The following is an 18,662-nucleotide window of genomic DNA, read 5'->3' on the forward strand; positions in this document are numbered from 1 at the left end:
TAATATAATGTAATATAATATAATATAATATAATGTAATATAATACAATTTAATGTAATATAATGTAATACAATATAATATAATATAATATAATATAATATAATATAATATAATATAGGCAAAAAGATGGCTCAGTGGTTAACACTGTTGCCTCACAGCAAGAAGGTTGCTGTTTTGAGTCCTTGCTGGACCAGTTGGCATTTCTGTGTAGAGTTTGCATGTTTTCCTCGTGTTGGTTTCCTCTGGGTGCTCCGATTTCCCCCACAGGTCAAAGACTAAATTGATCATAGTGTATGAGTGTGTATCATACTGTACCTGCCAACACTTCTTTTTCCCGGGAGTCTCCTGTTTTTTAGACCCATTTCCCATTTTGTTCTGTCTCCGGGAAAACTCCCAGAATTTCAACGGGCTGCTCCGGTTTCCCCCACAAGCCCAAAGACATGAGGCTTCTGACATCTGATACTTTCAGAAAAACACAAATGCGAGAGTGACACGCGAAAAAACAAAGGAGCGAATGATTCTTTCAGCAACCTAAAACATGAACAAAGTACCATGATTTTTATTATTATCATCACCTTCTGGACTATTATGAACTCGGAATGACGGAATTGCTTTTTAACAGAGGTATATTTTGTGTTGTTTTTAAATCCAAATAAGGACTAAATGTCTGTGTAGTTTTTCTGTAATTGTAACATATTGGAGACTGTAAGGGGCTGTATGTGTTCATATATGTTGCATTTATTTATTTATTTCATCGAATTGCAGATGTTACAGTAAGTTATTTTGCATTATCATTATCTGCAGTTATAATCAACTCATGTTCATAGAAAAGTTAGTAATGAAAATTTATACACAAGTATTTATGTGTACAAAGCATCTGTTTTGTGAGAAGTGCTTCTTATATGATATGTGAACGACCCGTACAGCGTTAATGTAGACATTTTCTCGAGCGAGAATGACGTTGACTGTAACTTTTGGTACCATTAGTACCCTTTGGCAGTAGAAACACATATCTAATAAAAGTGACCTGTACCGACGCATACCATATCGTACCATACTGTACCAGTAGAACGGTACTGTACCATACTACACAGTTTCAGTGGAAGCGGGCCATTAAAAACTGACCGCTGGAAGGGCGTGGTTAACACACTTATATCTCAGACAGATATGATCTCAGAATCTAACTGAAAACAAACAGGAAGTGCACTTTTAGATTTTAATTAAAGATTACAAGGATAAACTTTTTTTCTTTTCTTAATGACATGAATTGTTATTAAAATCGATATGGTTAGTTTTGACTTCATGTGTATTTTTAATGAAAATGGGTTCTAGCATCTTCAAGATAAGTTGTAGTGGCATGAAAAAACATTGTAGTAGTATTATGTTTCCTCGCTTAAATGTTGATTTGGCTTGCCATAAATGCAGCTGGTAGCTCATAAACAGACGGGGTGCCTTTAAATCCTCCGTCGAGCGGAGCAGGTGGGCGTTCCGCTGCTGCTGCTGGAGCTGCTGAGCGCATTCGCTTCACAAATACTGCACAAATATCATCAGCTCGTGCTCGACGCCTTAGTGAAATGCTGCAGCTCAATGACAGTGTAATAACGCTAGATTCTGAAAGCCCGGGCGCGGCGGTCTTACTGTCGGCGGACTGTGACGATGGGCTGGAGGTGTCGGCCCGGGCTGGGGCTTCAGTGGCCTGCTGCTCCTCGCTCCAGACCCTCACGCCTTTCCATGTTCACAACCCGACCATGCGAGCTAAAGTCAAAGACTATTTTGTCTTTAGGGTGAGTAACGTTAAGTGTTACTGTTTTTGTTCCAGAATGTCCGGAGTGCGAAATGTGTTTGAGTTTCCTGCTGAAAATAACAGTCACAGAAGTTCTAACGGTTATGGTTTCCTCAATTACTTAATCATAAGCCATTTCTTGTAATATATTCCCTTAGGATATATTGTTTAAGCATAACTACCATATATAAGTCCAAAGAATTAACGTTACATTGAGGTAAAGTTGGTTTTATATTCGCATGTTCGTTTAATTAACGGCCTCGGTAATGTGTACGTTAAGTTGTACGTTACACGTTACATGTATATAACTTTACTATACAAATATATGTATAGATAGATAACCATCTTTACCTCAATTAAAGTATCATTATAGAGAGCCAAAGGACTAATATAATTTCCGTCGTAGACATTACAGCCATTACAATTTAGATTAGGGTTTGGATTGATTTCCACAGGGGTGTATGTCAAATCATACGAAGCTCTCTATATAGATTACGCTTATAAAACAACTCCCTCAAAAATTAATCGTTTAATTGTTTTTATCTTGTCATTTATCGTAACAATGAAACAAGCCTTAATGTATATGTTTTGTTTGGTCAGAACGCGCATATGTTCCCTACATAAAGTACTGTCTACGTAGGGCGCTCATTAGCTTTGTGACGCATCCATTGATTTATGCTCACTTAAAGAGCAGTCTCATTGCAGCTAGAATGAAGAGCAGATACATTTAGTGACCATATAATATTGTGAAACCAATAATGATCAGGTGGAGTCAAATTAGCATTATTTAAGTCACTGACTGAACATTTGTTACAAAAAAAGAAGGTAAAAACTATATTTCAAGCTTTTCAAATATTCGCTGTACTTTTTATGCATCTTTTGTTCTCATCTCAGCCAGGAACCATCGAGCAGGCGGTCAACGACATCCGGACAGTCGCTTTGCCTTCAGAAGATGGAGAGGTTCTTAGCGTGTGGTTGCTAGCAGAGTGAGTTTATTAATGGCCTTACTCAGAACATCCACAGACTGAAACACGTTTTTACTAGTATTGCATTTTATTGTAAATTACAAAAAGGGTCTTAAGTGGATTTTTATTTCAGTAGTTAAAACAAAACATACTAACATGGCGTTTTGGCAATGATACTAAAGTACCATTGCATCCATTAAAAGGTTCAGCAAAAATGTAAATTTATTCGCTTGTTTTCCTTAAGTGGTTAAAAACCTTTGACTTGCTTTCTTCTGTTGAACATGAAAGAAGACATTTTGAAGAAATCAAAAAAAAATCTGTAACCATTTTGGAAGTCAATGGTTACAGGTTTCCAACATTTTTCAAAATATCTGCTTTTCTGTTTAACGGAAGAAATAAACTCACTGGTTTGAATTGAGTAAAGGATAAGTGAATGACAACATTAAGTTAACTATTCCTTTAAAGTACTACATCTATACCCTCACTGGCCACTTTATTAGGTACACCTTACTAGTACCGGGTTGGACCATTTTGGCCCATACTGACATGATAGCATCAAGCAGTTCCTGCAGCTTTGTCGGCTGCACATCCTTCCAAATATCTTATTCCATCACATCCCACAGTTGTGCTATTGGATTGAGTTCTGGTGACTGTAGAGGCCATTTGAGTACAGTGAACTCATTTACATGTTCAAGAAATCAGTCTGAGATGATTCGTGCTTTATGGCATGGTGCGTTATCCTGCTGGAAGTAGCCATCAGGAAATGGGTACACTGTGGTCACAAAGGGATGGACATGGTCAGCAACAATACTCAGGTAGGCTGTGGCGTTGACACAATGCTCAATAGGGTTGGCAGCATACTTTGGTTATAACGAGTGGTTACTTGAGTTACTGTTGCCCTTCTATCAGCTGGAACCAGTCTGACCATTCTCCTCTGGCATCAACAAGGCATTTGTGCCCACAGAACTGCCGCTCACTGGATATCTTCTCTTTTTCGGACCATTCTCTGTAAACCCTAGAAAGGGTTGTGCGTGAAAATCCCAGTAGATCAGCAGTTTCTGAAATACCCAGACCAGCCCGTCTGGGACCAACAAACATGCCGCGTTCAGTCACTTAAATCACCTTTCTTCCCCATTTTGATGCTCGGTTTGAACTGCAGCAGATCATATTGACCATGTCTACATGCCTAAATGCATTGAGTTGCGTTAACGAGCCGTCGGAAAGGTGTAGTATGTAATTAATAACTTTGTTAATACTATATACTATATAGTTACAATATTAGATGAATGTTATATCCATCAATACTACAATATACCGTGATCCTACCATCTGATAATATGAATATTGGAGCATTAGAGTATTTCAGAATGAGAATGACTTCTTGATTAAAAACCCTTATATTTCTGTTTTTATGTTTTACCACAGAGTCGATCACTGGAATAATGAAAAAGAGAGACTAGTGCTTATAACTGAGAGGTAAGAATGCAAGTCATTTATGTTGATGTTGTGTTAAAGCAGGGGTCACCAAACTTGTTCCTGGAGGGCCGGTGTCCTGCAGATTTTAGCTCCAACCCTAATCAAACACACCTGAACAAGCTAATCAGGCTCTTACTAGGTATACTAGAAACACCCAGGCAGGTGTGTTGAGGCAAGTTGAAGCTAAACCCTGCAGGGACACCGGCCCTCCAGGACCGAGATTGGTGACCCCTGTGTTAAAGGGATAGTTCACCCCAAAGTGAAAATTTGCACTATTTACTCTCCCTCGAATAGTTCCAAACTTATATGAGTTGAACACAAAAGAATTTAGTTTAAATAAATCTGAAAACCTGTAACCATTGACTTCCTTAGTAGGACAAACTAATTATTTTGAAGTCAAAGGTTTTAGGTTTTCAGCTTTCTTCAGAATGTCCTCTTTTGTGGGAAACTCACAATAGCTTGAAACAAGGGTGAGTAAATGATGACAGAATTTGTATTATTGGGTGAACTATCCCTTTAATACATTAGTTGAAGCATTTTGATCCAGGATGAACCGCTTCTGCTGTATTCCAGGTCTTTATTGGTGTGCAAATACGACTTCATAAACCTCCAGTGTCAGCAGGTCATCAGAATTTCCCTGAACGCCGTGGACACCATCTCTATTGGCGAGTTTGAGTTTCCACCAAAATCACTCAACAAGTAAGTGTTTCAATCTGAGGTGAAGTACCAGGGTGTCTGCGGGGTCCTAAAGTCCACATGAACCGGAAGCTGCAACCGTATTTTATAAATTTTTTTTCATATTGTGACTCCTAGAGAAACTGAATATTAAATGAGCAAAGAGTGGGCGTTGCTTGTTGTTTTTACTGTAAGCTGATTGGATGTAGTAAAGTAGGCATTTCATTAAGAAATATTGGAAAAAGGGTTTGGGGAGAGTTATTAAAAAATAACAGACACCTCCTGCTCACCATTTCTGTTATCAAAACAGACAGTTGGACGGGCTAAATACAATTCTGTTGCTGTAACATGTTTATTTCTTGCTGTGTTTGTCTGAAGGAGGGAGGGAACTGGAATCCGTGTTCAATGGGATAAAAGACCGAGAGCTTCGTTCATGAACCGCTGGAACCCCTGGTCCACCGACATCCCCTACGCCACCTTCACTGAACACCCCATGGCACACGCAGATGAAAAGGTGGCTTCCCTCTGCCAGGTAAATCTGATTCTTGCTTGTGTTGTCAAAAATACAGTTGAAGTCAGAATTATTACCCCGCAGTAGATTTATTTATCAGAAAGATTTTTTCAACACATTTCTAAACATAATAGTTTTCATAACTCATTTCTAATAACTGATTTATTTTATCTTTGCTATGATGACAGCACATAATATTTGACTATTCTTCCAAGATGCTAGTATTCAGCTTAAAGTCAAATTTAAAGGCTTGACTAGGTTAATTAGGCCAATTATTGTATAACGATGGTTTGTTCTGTAGACAACTGAAAAGAAATATAGCTTAAGGGGATTATATTGTCCTTTAAAATGTTTTTTAAAAGAATGTAAAACTGCTTTTATTCTAGCCGAAGTAAAACAAATAAGACTTTCTCCAGTAGAAAAAGTATTATAGGAAAAATTCCTTGCTCAGGAACACAGGAGGGCTAATAATGTTGACTTCAACTTTATATTGAGATCGTGTCTTTGTAAACGTTTATTAGTACAATTGGTTGATCCTCCTTGTAGTTTGATGGAGAGCTTGGACTAGGAAGCTTAGTCTTGTGACGTCAAACTTAACAACTGGATTGAGACTATACTTCTTACAATAACCAAATTACAACATTGTTCAAGGATGCATAAAACAAACCATATGGTCATGATGAAAAGTCATAATGGTATCCATAATCAGTTTCACAGTTGACAAATAGTAAATGAGGGTGCTTTCACATCAAGACCTGTTTCGGAACCTGACACGTTTCCCCAGTTAGCGCTGTTCGTTTGGCATATGTGAATCCAGCAATCGTGCTGAATGAGGTGGTCTCGGCTCGATTGAAACGAACTCTGGAGCAGATCGATTGTAGTGAGAAAGCAAAACAATCCAACAAACTAATGAACCAGGCTACATCACAGTGTATAATGGATATGTAATAGGCATATATGGCTATATGAAGAGAGAATTATGAGTAGTGCGGGATGTCATCATTCCTACTACTAATGGCCCGTTTCCACTGAGTGGTTCGGTTCGGTTTGGTACGCTTTTATGGCCGTTTCCACTGTCAAAAGGCACACCGAACCAAATCGTACCGTACCACTATTTCGGCACCCTTTTGAAAGGGTTTTAAACACAAGAAAGGGTACCAAAAGGCGGAGCTAAATGCGCAGCTGAATGCTATTGGTTTACAGAGATAAGTCATTTGTTTGCACAATAAGCCAGAATGTAAACAAAGGACCCGCCATGTTTAAAATACACAGCGAGAGTTTACTTGCCGTCGCCGCGCGTCTATATCTGAAATAACTAACTTCTTGAGCTGATAATAATAACGTGCGCTTGATTATTGACAAGCTTTGGGAACCCGATCCTGTGAGAAGCCGAGAAACGCGAGAATGACAACTGACATAACAGTCCTTTTGGACTAATATGAACTGGGAATGATGGAATGACTCTCTTATAGAGGCCACATGTGCTGCTGAAAATTACAGACACAGATGAGAGGTTTGCTCTGACTGTAGGCTATATTTTGTGTAGTTTTGAACCTAATTAAGGACGAAATGTCTGCTGTGTGTAGTTCTTCTGTAGTTGGTAACATATCGAGGACTGTAAGTGTCTGTACGTGTTCATATATGTTCATTTATTTATTTATTTAATATAATTACAGACGTTACAGTAGTCATTGATCTGCAGTTATAATCAACTCCTGTTCATAGAAAAGTTAGTAATAAACATTTATACAGAAGTGTTTGTGTGTAAAGCGTCTGTTTTGTGAGAAGTGCTTTTCATATGATATGCGAGCGACCTGTGCAGCTTTATTGTTGACATTTTCTCGAGCGAGCATGACGTCGCCTGAAACTTTGTCATACACCACGCCCACCAAAAGGGTACCCTTGCTAGTGGAAACGCAAGCCTGATAAAGGTGACCCGTACCGACCTGAACCGTACCGTACCAGTCAGTGTAAACAAGCCATAAATGTGTGTTTTTCATGTCAAATATGGAAGTAACAGCATGCTGAACTATTAGAGCCGTTTTTCCTTTAGGAACATTGACCGAACAGCAGTCTTGGTTTATCTGTTGTTTCTCTCTATAGTGTAAAGCCTATAATGCATAATTCTAGCCAACTGCTGTGTATGAGAAAGTCTTACCTCTGATTATATCTGGTGATGATGCCTGTGGGTGTCACCATTCAAAATGAAAGCACAGCTTTTCGCTTAATGTCTTATTGCTCATCGTCATAAATTAAAATAAGGACAGCTGAGCAAGACTCTGAAAAATAAACCGTGAAACTCTGACCAGCGTGAGGACGTGACTTTAGTTATTTTGTTCCATTTAGAAACTTTGTACTTGGCACGGTTCACTTTCACGGAGCAAAGTGCAACATTTTAACTATTTTAATCCCCGTTTCGGAACAAAATAATCAATCTACAGGTGTGAAAGCACCCTGAGTGGCCCGTTTTTATTTTTTCATTTTTAAATCTGTCAGGTCCTAAAATCTGAAGTCTTGATCACATAAGCCAGAATCATGGCAAAAATGAATTGTTCATCATTTATGGGTAGAGACATTTGGTGCGTCCCATATCACATACTTGTGCAGTATTCTATGCCATTTTGTTGTATTAATAGCGTAAGTTGTACGTTCACACTGAAAACTCTACACATAATAAGTGCACTTTAACCACACTGAACTGAGCTAAACTGAACTGAACTTAAACACTAAAAACTGAACTACTATGTTCCAATTACTATGGCCATTTACGTGAAGCTGCTTTGACACAATCAGGGCCGGAGCAAGCTGAACTGCCGCTCTAGGCAAAGACGATCACGCCGCCCTCAACCCCAATGTAAAAACGAAAGTGACCGGTTATGAAAATGAAGTGAGGTGTCGCGGACCTCTTTTCCGGCGCTCTATGCGCGGAAATAAATGAGGACGCGCAGGTGCTGAGGGAGGGAGGGAGGTGTCGCGGACTGGCGGACACCGCCCTCTCTATTCTGCTGCCCTATTTGTGGATATAACTGAGGATGCGCAGGTGCTGAGGGAGGTGTCGCGAACACTGCGCTCTTTATTCTGCCGCCCTATGCGTGGATATAACTGAGGACGCGCAGGTGCTGAGGGAGGGAGGGAGGTGTCGCGGGCTGGCGGACACCGCTCTCTCTATTCTGCCGCCCTATGCGTGGATATAACTGAGGACGCGCAGGTGCTGAGGGAGGGAGGGAGGTGTTGCGGACACTGCGCTCTTTATTCTGCCGCCCTATGCGTGGATATAACTGAGGACACGCGGGTGCTGATGGAGGTGACGCTGACGCCGCCCTCTCTATTGTATCGTCTATGCGAGAATATATCTGAGGACGCGGGTGGTGAGGGAGGTGTCGCGGACATAACTGAGGACGCAGGTGGTAAGGGAGGTGTCGCAGACGCCGCCCTCTCTATACTGCCGCCCTAGGCGTCCGACTAGGTCGCCTCTATGGACATGCCGGCCCTGGACACAATCTACATTGTAAAAGCGCTATACAAATAAAGCTGAATTGAATTGAATTAAATCCCTGGATGATGCATTTATTCAACCTTTTAAATGAAGTGTGAAATGTTGGACCCTTCACACACTCAAGACCGCTGCTTTGGTCATGTAGCGGAAGTGGTAGAGCTCTCGGGCACTGACAGATTATTTATCAAAATTCTTCTACAAGATTGATTATAGCGCCTCCCGATGGTGAATGCGGTTGTACTCATGGCAGGTTTTATTTGGTAGTTTGATCATTTATTTCACTAATTTGACAACCGTCAAACATCATCTAGAAAACGGTTTGAATTTCCGCTTGGTAAAAAAAAAACATTCTCCATTTAGTACGACACAACATACATATCATATGCTGTTGAGTGTGTAAGTGCATAAGCACATAGTGCCATTTGAGACGCAGCTATAATGATCTCAATACGTTTTTTATTTCAGCTTGAGAATTTCAAGACCCAGCTGATCCAGGCAGTGAAAAAAGCTCACAAGGAGTACCCCATCCCGGGACGGGCCAATGGAGTCCTGATACTGGAGCGGCCCCTCCTGATCGAGACTTACCTGGGCATCATGTCCTTTATCAACAACGAAGCCAAACTGGGCTACGCCATGACCAGGGGAAAAATCGGCTTTTAACTACTCAATTCTTCCGCCATCTCAATCATGCTCCAGTTTTGAGTACAAGTGCTACACTTGAGTATGTGAGTCCAGTACATACAGCTTGTTTTGTTGTGTTTTTTTTGGGGATGTGTATAGTGTGTGAAATGTGCCAGGAAGATCCCAATGCCAATTTCAATTTACAAAGCCTTTCTAATATGGTCGAATGGTTTGAAGATTGAGTTTGTGTGTGTTATAAGCATGCTTTGTTTATTTTTACCAAAAAAAAAAAGGTTGTCGGTTGACTGAATGGCTTAAGGAAGAACTGTTGAGTTGAGGTTTATGGTTCCCTTGACCTTGTGTTTGCATAAGTGGTGCGTTCTTCAATAGACTAAGCACTGAAATGAAGAACGAAGAGTTCCATAATTGGTTAAACTTGATGCATCAACTTAAAAATGCAATATTCATGGAAGGATTCTACCCAAATCAACCAAAGTGTCTGCATTTGTTTGGTTTTAGACCTTACTAATTGATGACTTAGTTGACTAATCGCCAAACAACCATGATCATCCATCCCTATTCTCAGACCATAAGGTGCAAATCTACCTTCATTTGGAAGAATTTTACTGAGTAAAATGTAGTTATTCCAATAGAAATACATAATAGCCAGAGTTTTATGTGAGGGAAAAATGTATTTTATTTATTTTTTAGTTCCTGTTACTAAAAGTTTCTGTGGTGCAAGAATGGCAAAAAAAACGAAGTTCTTTTGGCAATAGTTATAAGAACTATGAAAATGTCTCTCTGGTCAAAAAAGTGACAAAATATTTAGTTTGCACAAATGAATGCGGTGAATTCATAATCTTTCTGAATTCTGAACATTCACTTTTAGGGAATGAATCTCCAATTGTGATGAAACCGAAGTACTGTAGGTTTGTCACGACACTGAAATTTTACAAACGTCCATTTTCCGCTAACATTTGAGCGCTGATTTGCTATTGTGTTCACGTGCTCAACAAAAATGACTGATTGGCCGTAAAAGTCATCAGTTCACCAAGTGTAACTACAGATGTAGGCACACTGGAACGTTATAAAGCCACGATTCATCAGTGGAGCGCTTATATGTCAGCTAATAGAAAAACCAGCTGATGAGATGACTATAAAACACTCCAGTGTCCCTGTATAGGTGTTAACCCTCAATAAACATCGGTGAGTTCAGTGAACTGATGACCTTCACGGCCAATCACAGTCAATAAACAGATCTTATTTAATTCATTGTAGAGTTCTGGGTTTACAGCTTGCAATTCTAACTTTTCCCTTTGAAATTATTATGAGTTTGTTATCGTATGTATTATTATTCGGATTTTTTTTTCCTGGACTTGACTCAAAAATTATTTTGATAACCTGATTCTTATGTTCAGTTCACTTAAATTTGTAAAAACCATGAAGTTAGCTTAATGGATTTGTGTTGGGACAACATGAAGGAATTGAGTGGAACCCTGTTTTTTTTGAAAGTTTATAACTTGAAATATTGAGGTATTTTTTTGGAAATTAACTCTATTTATTTATTTTTTTCCTTAGAAGTAAGATATATGGTGGGTGAGAGAGAAAAAAAGTCTCAATGGTGTATTTAAAAAAAAAAAAAAAAAAAAATCATGACTTTTAAATTTTTTTTCCATATTCCCAAGGCTTGACGTTAACACCCGCCAACCTGCCAAATGCGGATAGAGTTTAGCTGTGAAGGGTTGGACAGCCACCTCCAGTAGCCACTTTGGCAGATTGGAAATCATTTTTAAATTGACAGTGCTGGCTCATCACTAAAGATTAGAATTTTAGTTTAAGACCGTCTGTCAATATGCGTGCAAATGCCATCAGCACAACTGATAACTGTTCGTGTGAGCAAAGAAAGCAGGTGAATACGGAATGAGAGGATGATTAGGCGATTGTTGAGACAGGCTCTCCTCACTCACCAACGAGGGCTTTAGTGTCACGTGCACAGCTGATGCGATGCGCATGAGTGCTTAAAAGCTCCCGTGTCCCGTTTCCTTGCGCAAAACAACTGTGCTTGGAAATGCAACTGGTGCGATCATTTCTCTTTGAAATAGGCTGGAAACAAGCAGTGCTCGTGCCCCCACAGTCTTACTGCTTTCAAGAGCTCCAGACTTTTAAGCAGCAGTGTTTACCGCTTTCACTTACCATTATTTAAACAGATAAATAATGGGCCTATGGTTAATAGTGCGCGCGTGATCATCCTTTTATTATCGCACAGTGTTTTTCTTCTGCTTTCTTATTGGTATTTTTGGTAATATGTTTTAATGACTATCCTTTACAATAACATTGCTTTAATAGGAGATTAACTTCCCGTTCATGTTAACTGGTGATCTGGAACCTTTAGCCTGGACAAACTACTGTGCATTTTAGACACATGATGATGTTTTTTTTTTTTAAATGTCTATTTTTTTTTTTTTAAAGAACATTTTAGTTGAATGAATAAAAAGTGTATGTATACAGCTATATTTAGCTTGTTTTGACACATTTTTTTAATTTTGTGGCAAAGAAATAATTAGTTTGGGGTGGCCAGAGGAAAACAATTGTTAAATCCTTAGTATTGAGCCCTGAAAATATGAGATAAAAACTAATTGCAACGTGAAACTATGAAGCCACAACCCATTTGCTCGTGCTCATTAAGCAAGGTCATACACAATACAAAAAAAGTGAAATGAATGAGGAGGCATGTGGACAACACAACATCTAAATCAAGTCATTTTAGCATGCCAAAGTCAAATTTATGCATGTAAAATATATTTTCCCGACAGCAAAATTGTGGCTAGTGAAAACGGCGAGTGGCTAGTAATGCTGGAAAACTACAAGTCACAGTGGCTGGTGATCAAAACAGTTAACGTCAAGCCCTGCATATTCCCATGCAAAAACGAGCTTTCAGAACGTTTGCACTAAGACAATGAATACCAGTTCTGCAATGGTAAAGTGAATGATTCAAGTACTCATTACTGTAACAATAAATCTGAACATTGCTACATTAAATCAACCTAGACAACCTAATTTATTCAAATAAAACCATTATCGATTATTACCATCCCTAACACACTTTCAAAATGAGAATTGATCAGCGTAAGGTTACTTACCGAACAAAATATGCTTTTCCAAACTCTATAATCCACTTTAAAATAAGTCATAACGTCGGTGCCAATAGCCTAGTGGTTAGGCGCGCCGACATATAGCACCATGGTGCTCACGGCGACCCGAGTTCGATTCCCGGCTCGAGGTCCTATGCCGACCCTTCCCCTCTCTCTGGTCCTAATACTTTCCTGTCTGTCCTCCACTATCCTATCCCAATAAAGGGGTAAAAACCCCTAAAACATAATAAAAAAATAAAATAAGTCGAAACGAGTGTGTTTGTCAAGTGTCCACATGAACACAACTGCCTGACATTTACATTTAATGTTGACATTGCGTTTACGGTCCACGTGCCTGCAGTTCCCCTTCGGTTGGGGAACTTCAGTGCCATGAATGGGAGGATTCGGATCAGAAGCCGCTTATCTGGAGAGTATTGAACGGGCCAATGAATGAAATTAATTGGCAGCGTAAGCTTGCGCAGGTGTGCGACATCTGCAATCATCTCAGCATATAAGCACACCTGAAGCCAGCAGACGCCATCCTTTTCGCTTCAGATCCTTTCTGAGTGAGTCGATGAGGGTTCCTCTTGCTGATCAGCACTTCAGAGCGAACGAGTGTGTCTCCCGGTCCAGAGTGGGTCTTCGCGGTGGCAGACGGTCGAGCTGGGTTACTCCCTTGCCTGCGGTTCTTTGGGTCCGGTCCTCCAGAGCGGTGCGTATAGTTGCAACTTTCCTAAAAGAGCAACACAGTCGTGCAGCACGTCCTTTTCAGGATGGCGCTCCGACTGTGCGTTTCTGGATGCGGGGGTTTCCTGTCTCCGGATGATGGACACGATCACTGCATTGCATGTTTGGGGGTCCAGCATGTTAATGCGGTGCTCGCGGGCGGTTCATGTCGTCATTGCGATGCCATGACCGTTGCACAGCTAAGATCGCGGCTAACTTTCGCAAGAGAGCGAGCCACCCCAGTTGCCTCCTGTTCTAAAAAAGCAGCGGGCGCTCGGGCAGATCTGAGGGTTTCAGCGGGAGCTAATCCGCCGCCCACGGGCTCGCGGACCTCTCGCTCCTCACGGCGCTCCATCCAAGCTTCGGGTGGTGAGAGTGATCCGTCTAACCAGATGGTAGCTCTCACACTCGCTGACACCGGAGATCAGATGTCCTCCGCGGCATCGGAGGGTGGGCTTTCACTGTCCGACGAAGATCCGGACCCGCTCGCCCCCTCCGGGCAGGTGAGCGCTGTCAAATCGGATCCTGAAGCGGACATGTTAGCCGTGCTTTCCCGGGCTGCTTCGGCCGTGGGGTTGGAGATGGTTTATCCCCCAGCTCCGCGGCCGGACCGACTAGATGGGTGCTACGTAGAGGACCAGAAGGCGAAGCCTTCGAAGCCTCTCGTCCCCTTCTTCCCGGAAGTGCACAGTAGGCTCACGCAGTCCTGGAGGGCACCTTTCTCTGCCCGTGCTGCGAGTGCCTCCGCCCTCACCGCCCTTGACGGCGGAGCTGCCAGGGGGTATGAGGCGATCCCGTCAGTGGAGCGCGCTATCGCGGTCAATCTTTGTCCGCGCGGCGCCTCTACGTGGCGGGGTTTGCCCCGCCTCCCGTCCAAAGCCTGTAGGTTGTCTGCCTCCCTCGGAGCCAGAGCTTATAAGGCTGCGGGCCAGGCTGCTTCTGCTTTGCACGCGATGGCCACCTACCAGCGCTACCAAGCGCAGGCGCTGGCCGAGCTGCACGAGGGCGGGTCCAACCCAAGCTTATTACATGAGCTGCGCACCGCGACCGACTATGCTCTTCGGACTACTAAGTCCGCCGCGTGTGCGCTGGGGAGGACGATGTCCACACTTGTGGTTCAGGAACGCCACCTCTGGCTAAACCTGGCCGATATGCGCGACGTTGACAAAGTTCGCTTTCTTGACTCGCCCATATCCCAGGCTGGCCTGTTCGGCGACACCGTCGGTGAATTCACCCAGGAATTCAAGGCGGTGAAAGAGCAGTCGGATGCGATGGGCAATGTCATCTATCGGCGTGGCCGTAAGCCCGCTCCGCCCGCCGAGCCATCCACCTCCGCTGTTCCTCGCCGAGGGCGCCCGCCAACGAGTGCTGCCCCGCCCCCGCCTGCGCCTCCGGCCAAGCGGGCGCGGCGTTCACCTCGAAAGCAGGCAGCCCCTCCTGCCCAGGGCGCCGTTAAGTCCGGTAAACGGACCGCGAAGCGTCCCTGAGACAGGCCATCCGGAGAAGAGGAAACTTGCTCTTTCCCCGCTGGAGGGCGGGGCCCCGATAACAACGGTACTTTTCAGTGCCACCAAAACATCAGTAAAAGAGCACTTTTTCCCTTCCCCGGATGTGACTGCATGAGTTCTGCCAGTCCGGGACGCGCTGCCTTCCGGCTCGCAGACTCTACGTGCTTCGCCAGTGGCTCACGAGCGCTGGGGGGACGGTCTCCCTTCCCTCAGCCCTCCAGCCCCCTCTCCGGAGTCAGGGTGCGGAGCCAGAGCGAATCGCTCTCCTCCAGCTTTTCCGCGGGACCCTCGTGCTTCCCGGATCAGCACACCCACTCCGCGCTGCCCCACCGCTGGTACGTCAGCGATTGTAGCGATGACTCCATTAGCGAGGGCTCTGCCTGCCCGGTTAGCGCGGGCCAGCCCCTCGCGGTGGCTCATACGCACAATCAGACTCGGTTACGCGATTCAGTTCGCGAAACGGCCCCCCAAGTTTACGGGCGTGTATTTCTCCAGGGTCAACCCCCTGTCCGCCCCTGTCTTGCGAGAGGAGATTGCTGCCCTCCTGGCGAAGGGTGCAATCGAGCCGGTTCCTCCAGCCGAGATGGAGAGTGGGTTTTACAGCCCATACTTCATCGTACCCAAAAAGAGCGGTGGGTCACGGCCAATCCTAGATCTGCGCGTTTTGAACCGCTGTCTGCACAAGCTGCCGTTCAGAATGCTCACGCAGAGGCGCATTCTCCAATGCGTTCGTCCTCGGGATTGGTTTGCAGCCATAGACCTGAAGGACGCGTATTTCCATGTCTCCATTCTTCCACGCCACCGCCAATTTCTGCGGTTTGCGTTCGAGGGTCGAGCGTGGCAGTACAAGGTCCTCCCCTTCGGGCTCTCTCTGTCTCCGCGGGTCTTCACCAAACTCGCGGAGGGTGCCCTAGCGCCCCTTCGGCTCGCGGGCATTCGCATGCTCAATTATCTCGACGACTGGCTGATTTTAGCCCACTCGCGGGAGCAATTGATTATGCACAGGGACGAGGTGCTTCGGCATCTCCGCCTACTGGGGCTTCAGGTCAACCGAGAAAAGAGCAAACTCGCCCCCGTGCAGAGGATTTCTTTTCTCGGGATGGAGCTGGACTCGATCACCATGGTAGCGCACCTCTCCGAGGAACGCGCTCGCCTGTTGCTGAACTGTCTGAGGGAGCTCGACAGCAAACTAGTGGTCCCACTGAAGTTCTTTCAGAGGCTCCTGGGGCATATGGCATCCGCAGCCGCCGTCACGCCGCTCGGGTTGCTCCATATGAGACCACTTCAGCACTGGCTTCACGATCGGGTCCCCAGACGCGCATGGCACGCGGGCACACACCGGGTCTCGGTTACTGCGCTGTGTCGCCGCGCCCTCAGCCCTTGGAACGACCCCTCGTTCCTACAGGCCGGTGTGCCTCTAGGACAGGCGTCCAGCCATGTTGTTGTTTCAACAGACGCTTCCAACACGGGTTGGGGGGCCGTGTGTCGCGGGCATGCGGCTGCGGGCCTCTGGAAGGGTGCCCAGCTGCATTGGCATATCAATCGCCTAGAGCTGTTGGCAGTGTTCCTCGCTCTCCACCGCTTTTTACCGGTGCTGGAGCGGCAACACGTGCTGGTCAGGACGGACAGTACGGCGGCGGCGGCGTATATCAACCGCATGGGGGGTATGCGCTCTCGCCGCATGTCTCAGCTCGCCCGCCGTCTGCTCCTCTGGAGTCACCCGCGGCTGAAATCGCTGCGCGCCATTCACGTCCCAGGCACGCTCAATCGTGCAGCCGATGCGCTCTCACGACAGCTGTTACGCCCTGGAGAATGGAGACTCCACCCCGAGTCTGTTCAGCTGATATGGGCGCGATTCGGGGAGGCCCAGATCGATCTGTTTGCTTCCCCCGAGAACGCTCACTGCCAGTTGTTTTTTTCCCTGACCGAGGGCTCTCTCGGCACGGATGCACTGGCCCACAGCTGGCCTCGGGGCATGCGCAAGTATGCGTTTCCCCCAGTGAGCCTGCTCGCGCAGTTTCTGTGCAAGGTCAGGGAGGACGAGGAACAGGTTCTGCTAGTTGCGCCCCTTTGGCCCAACCGGACCTGGATATCAGAGCTCTCACTCCTCGCGACGGCCCTCCCCTGGCGGATCCCTTTGAGAGAGGACCTACTCTCTCAGGGACAGGGCACCATCTGGCACCCTCGCCCCGATCTTTGGAACCTCCACGTGTGGTCCCTAGACGCGAGGAAGACTTAGGTAACCTACCGACTGCGGTGGTTAATACCATCACTCAGGCTAGAGCCCCCTCCACGAGGCGCGCCTACGCCCTGAAGTGGAGTCTATTCACTGAATGGTGCGTCTCTCGCAGAGAAGACCCCCGAAATTGCCAGATTAGTGTTGTGCTCTCTTTCCTTCAAGAGAAGTTGGACAGCAGGCTGTCGCCCTCCACTCTCAAGGTTTACGTGGCCGCCATCTCCGCTTATCATAGCGCGGTAGCTGGCGGCACCGTGGGAAAGCATAACCTGGTCATCCAGTTCCTTAGGGGTGCTAGGCGAATTAATCCATCTCGCCCCCCTCTCATGCCCTCTTGGGATCTCGCCCTCGTTCTCACGAGTCTGCGATCCGATCCCTTTGAGCCACTCGAATCAGTATCTCTAAGATTTCTGTCCCTGAAGACAGCTCTGCTGGTTGCGTTGGCCTCCATCAAGAGGGTCGGGGACCTGGAGGCATTTTCGGTCAGTGACTCGTGCCTGGAATTCGGGCCGGATTACTCTCACGTTATCCTGAGACCCCGCCCCGGTTATGTGCCCAAGGTTCCTACCACCCCCTTTAGAGATCAGGTAGTGAACCTGCAAGCGCTGCCCCCGGAGGAGGCAGACCCAGCCCTTTCTTTACTTTGTCCAGTTCGCGCTCTGCGCATTTATGTGGACCGTACTCAGAATTTTAGATCATCTGAGCAGCTCTTTGTCTGTTATGGCGGTCGGCAGCAGGGAAGTGCCGTATCGAAACAAAGATTATCCCACTGGATTGTGGATGCCATTTCACTCGCTTATTCGAGTCGAGGTCAGCCGTGTCCCCCGGGAGTACGTGCACACTCCACTCGGAGCGTTGCATCCTCTTGGGCGCATGCACGCGGCGCCTCTCTAACAGACATCTGTAGAGCTGCGGGCTGGGCGACACCCAACACATTTGCAAGGTTTTACAATCTGCGAGTGGAGCCGGTTTCCTCAAGGGTATTAGGTAACCCTTTGGTGATTGAGGAGACAACTCGGTAGGGTGTTGAAACACGCTTGCTGCGCCATTCTCCCTAACACGGAGGTACGTGCGCCTTTTTTATCTGTCAGTAAAGTTCCCCGTCAGGTGAGCCCTGCAGATTCCTCCGTGGCCCCCAGCACTGACTCAGCGGAGGAGTCACTTGCTGGCCCACTACGTTGTAGGTCTGCCCGCTGGTCAGCCCGCGTTTTGGGTGTAGGTGCCTGCTATGCGTGATCCCCACTAGGCGATCCCATATGCTTATTCCGCCACGGTTAAGTCCCCCCCCGGGCGGACCCGTGTCTTCCCTCTCCGCTAACCACTCTTTGCTATGCGTACTCCCCCTTTTTAGGGCTAGTCCATAGGTAAATTCTGCCATCTATCCCCCCCTTGGGTAACGGATGGCCTCCGCAGCGTCCTCCCTATCGGGATTGCACGCTTCCCAACGTACTGTCGTATTTCCTAGAATTATCTAGATGCTCACGACTTCCCAAAAAATATATCTAAATCCGTAAAACTTCTGTTGAAGTAGGAT

The 18,662-nt window shown here is 45.4% G+C and overlaps 1 protein-coding gene and 1 long non-coding RNA gene across 2 annotated transcripts in view; both read left to right on the forward strand.

Annotated features, from left to right (window-relative positions):
• LOC147842870 (uncharacterized) overlaps positions 1 to 18,662 on the forward strand; it is a 469,436-nt gene that overhangs the window by 137,121 nt on the left and 313,653 nt on the right. The gene's annotated exons all lie outside the window — the stretch shown is intronic.
• tprg1l (tumor protein p63 regulated 1-like) lies at positions 1,457 to 10,356 on the forward strand. Its single transcript, XM_087265502.1, has 6 exons — positions 1,457 to 1,784; positions 2,678 to 2,769; positions 4,174 to 4,224; positions 4,798 to 4,923; positions 5,278 to 5,431; positions 9,372 to 10,356. The coding sequence occupies exons 1-6, from the start codon at positions 1,575 to 1,577 to the stop codon at positions 9,564 to 9,566; spliced, it is 828 nt and encodes a 275-aa protein (XP_087121628.1). The 5' UTR covers positions 1,457 to 1,574; the 3' UTR covers positions 9,567 to 10,356.

The sequence above is a fragment of the Danio rerio genome, chromosome 8 (assembly GCF_052040795.2).
Source record: "Danio rerio strain M-AB ecotype USA chromosome 8, GRCz13ab, whole genome shotgun sequence".
Taxonomy (NCBI): Eukaryota; Metazoa; Chordata; class Actinopteri; order Cypriniformes; family Danionidae; genus Danio; species Danio rerio.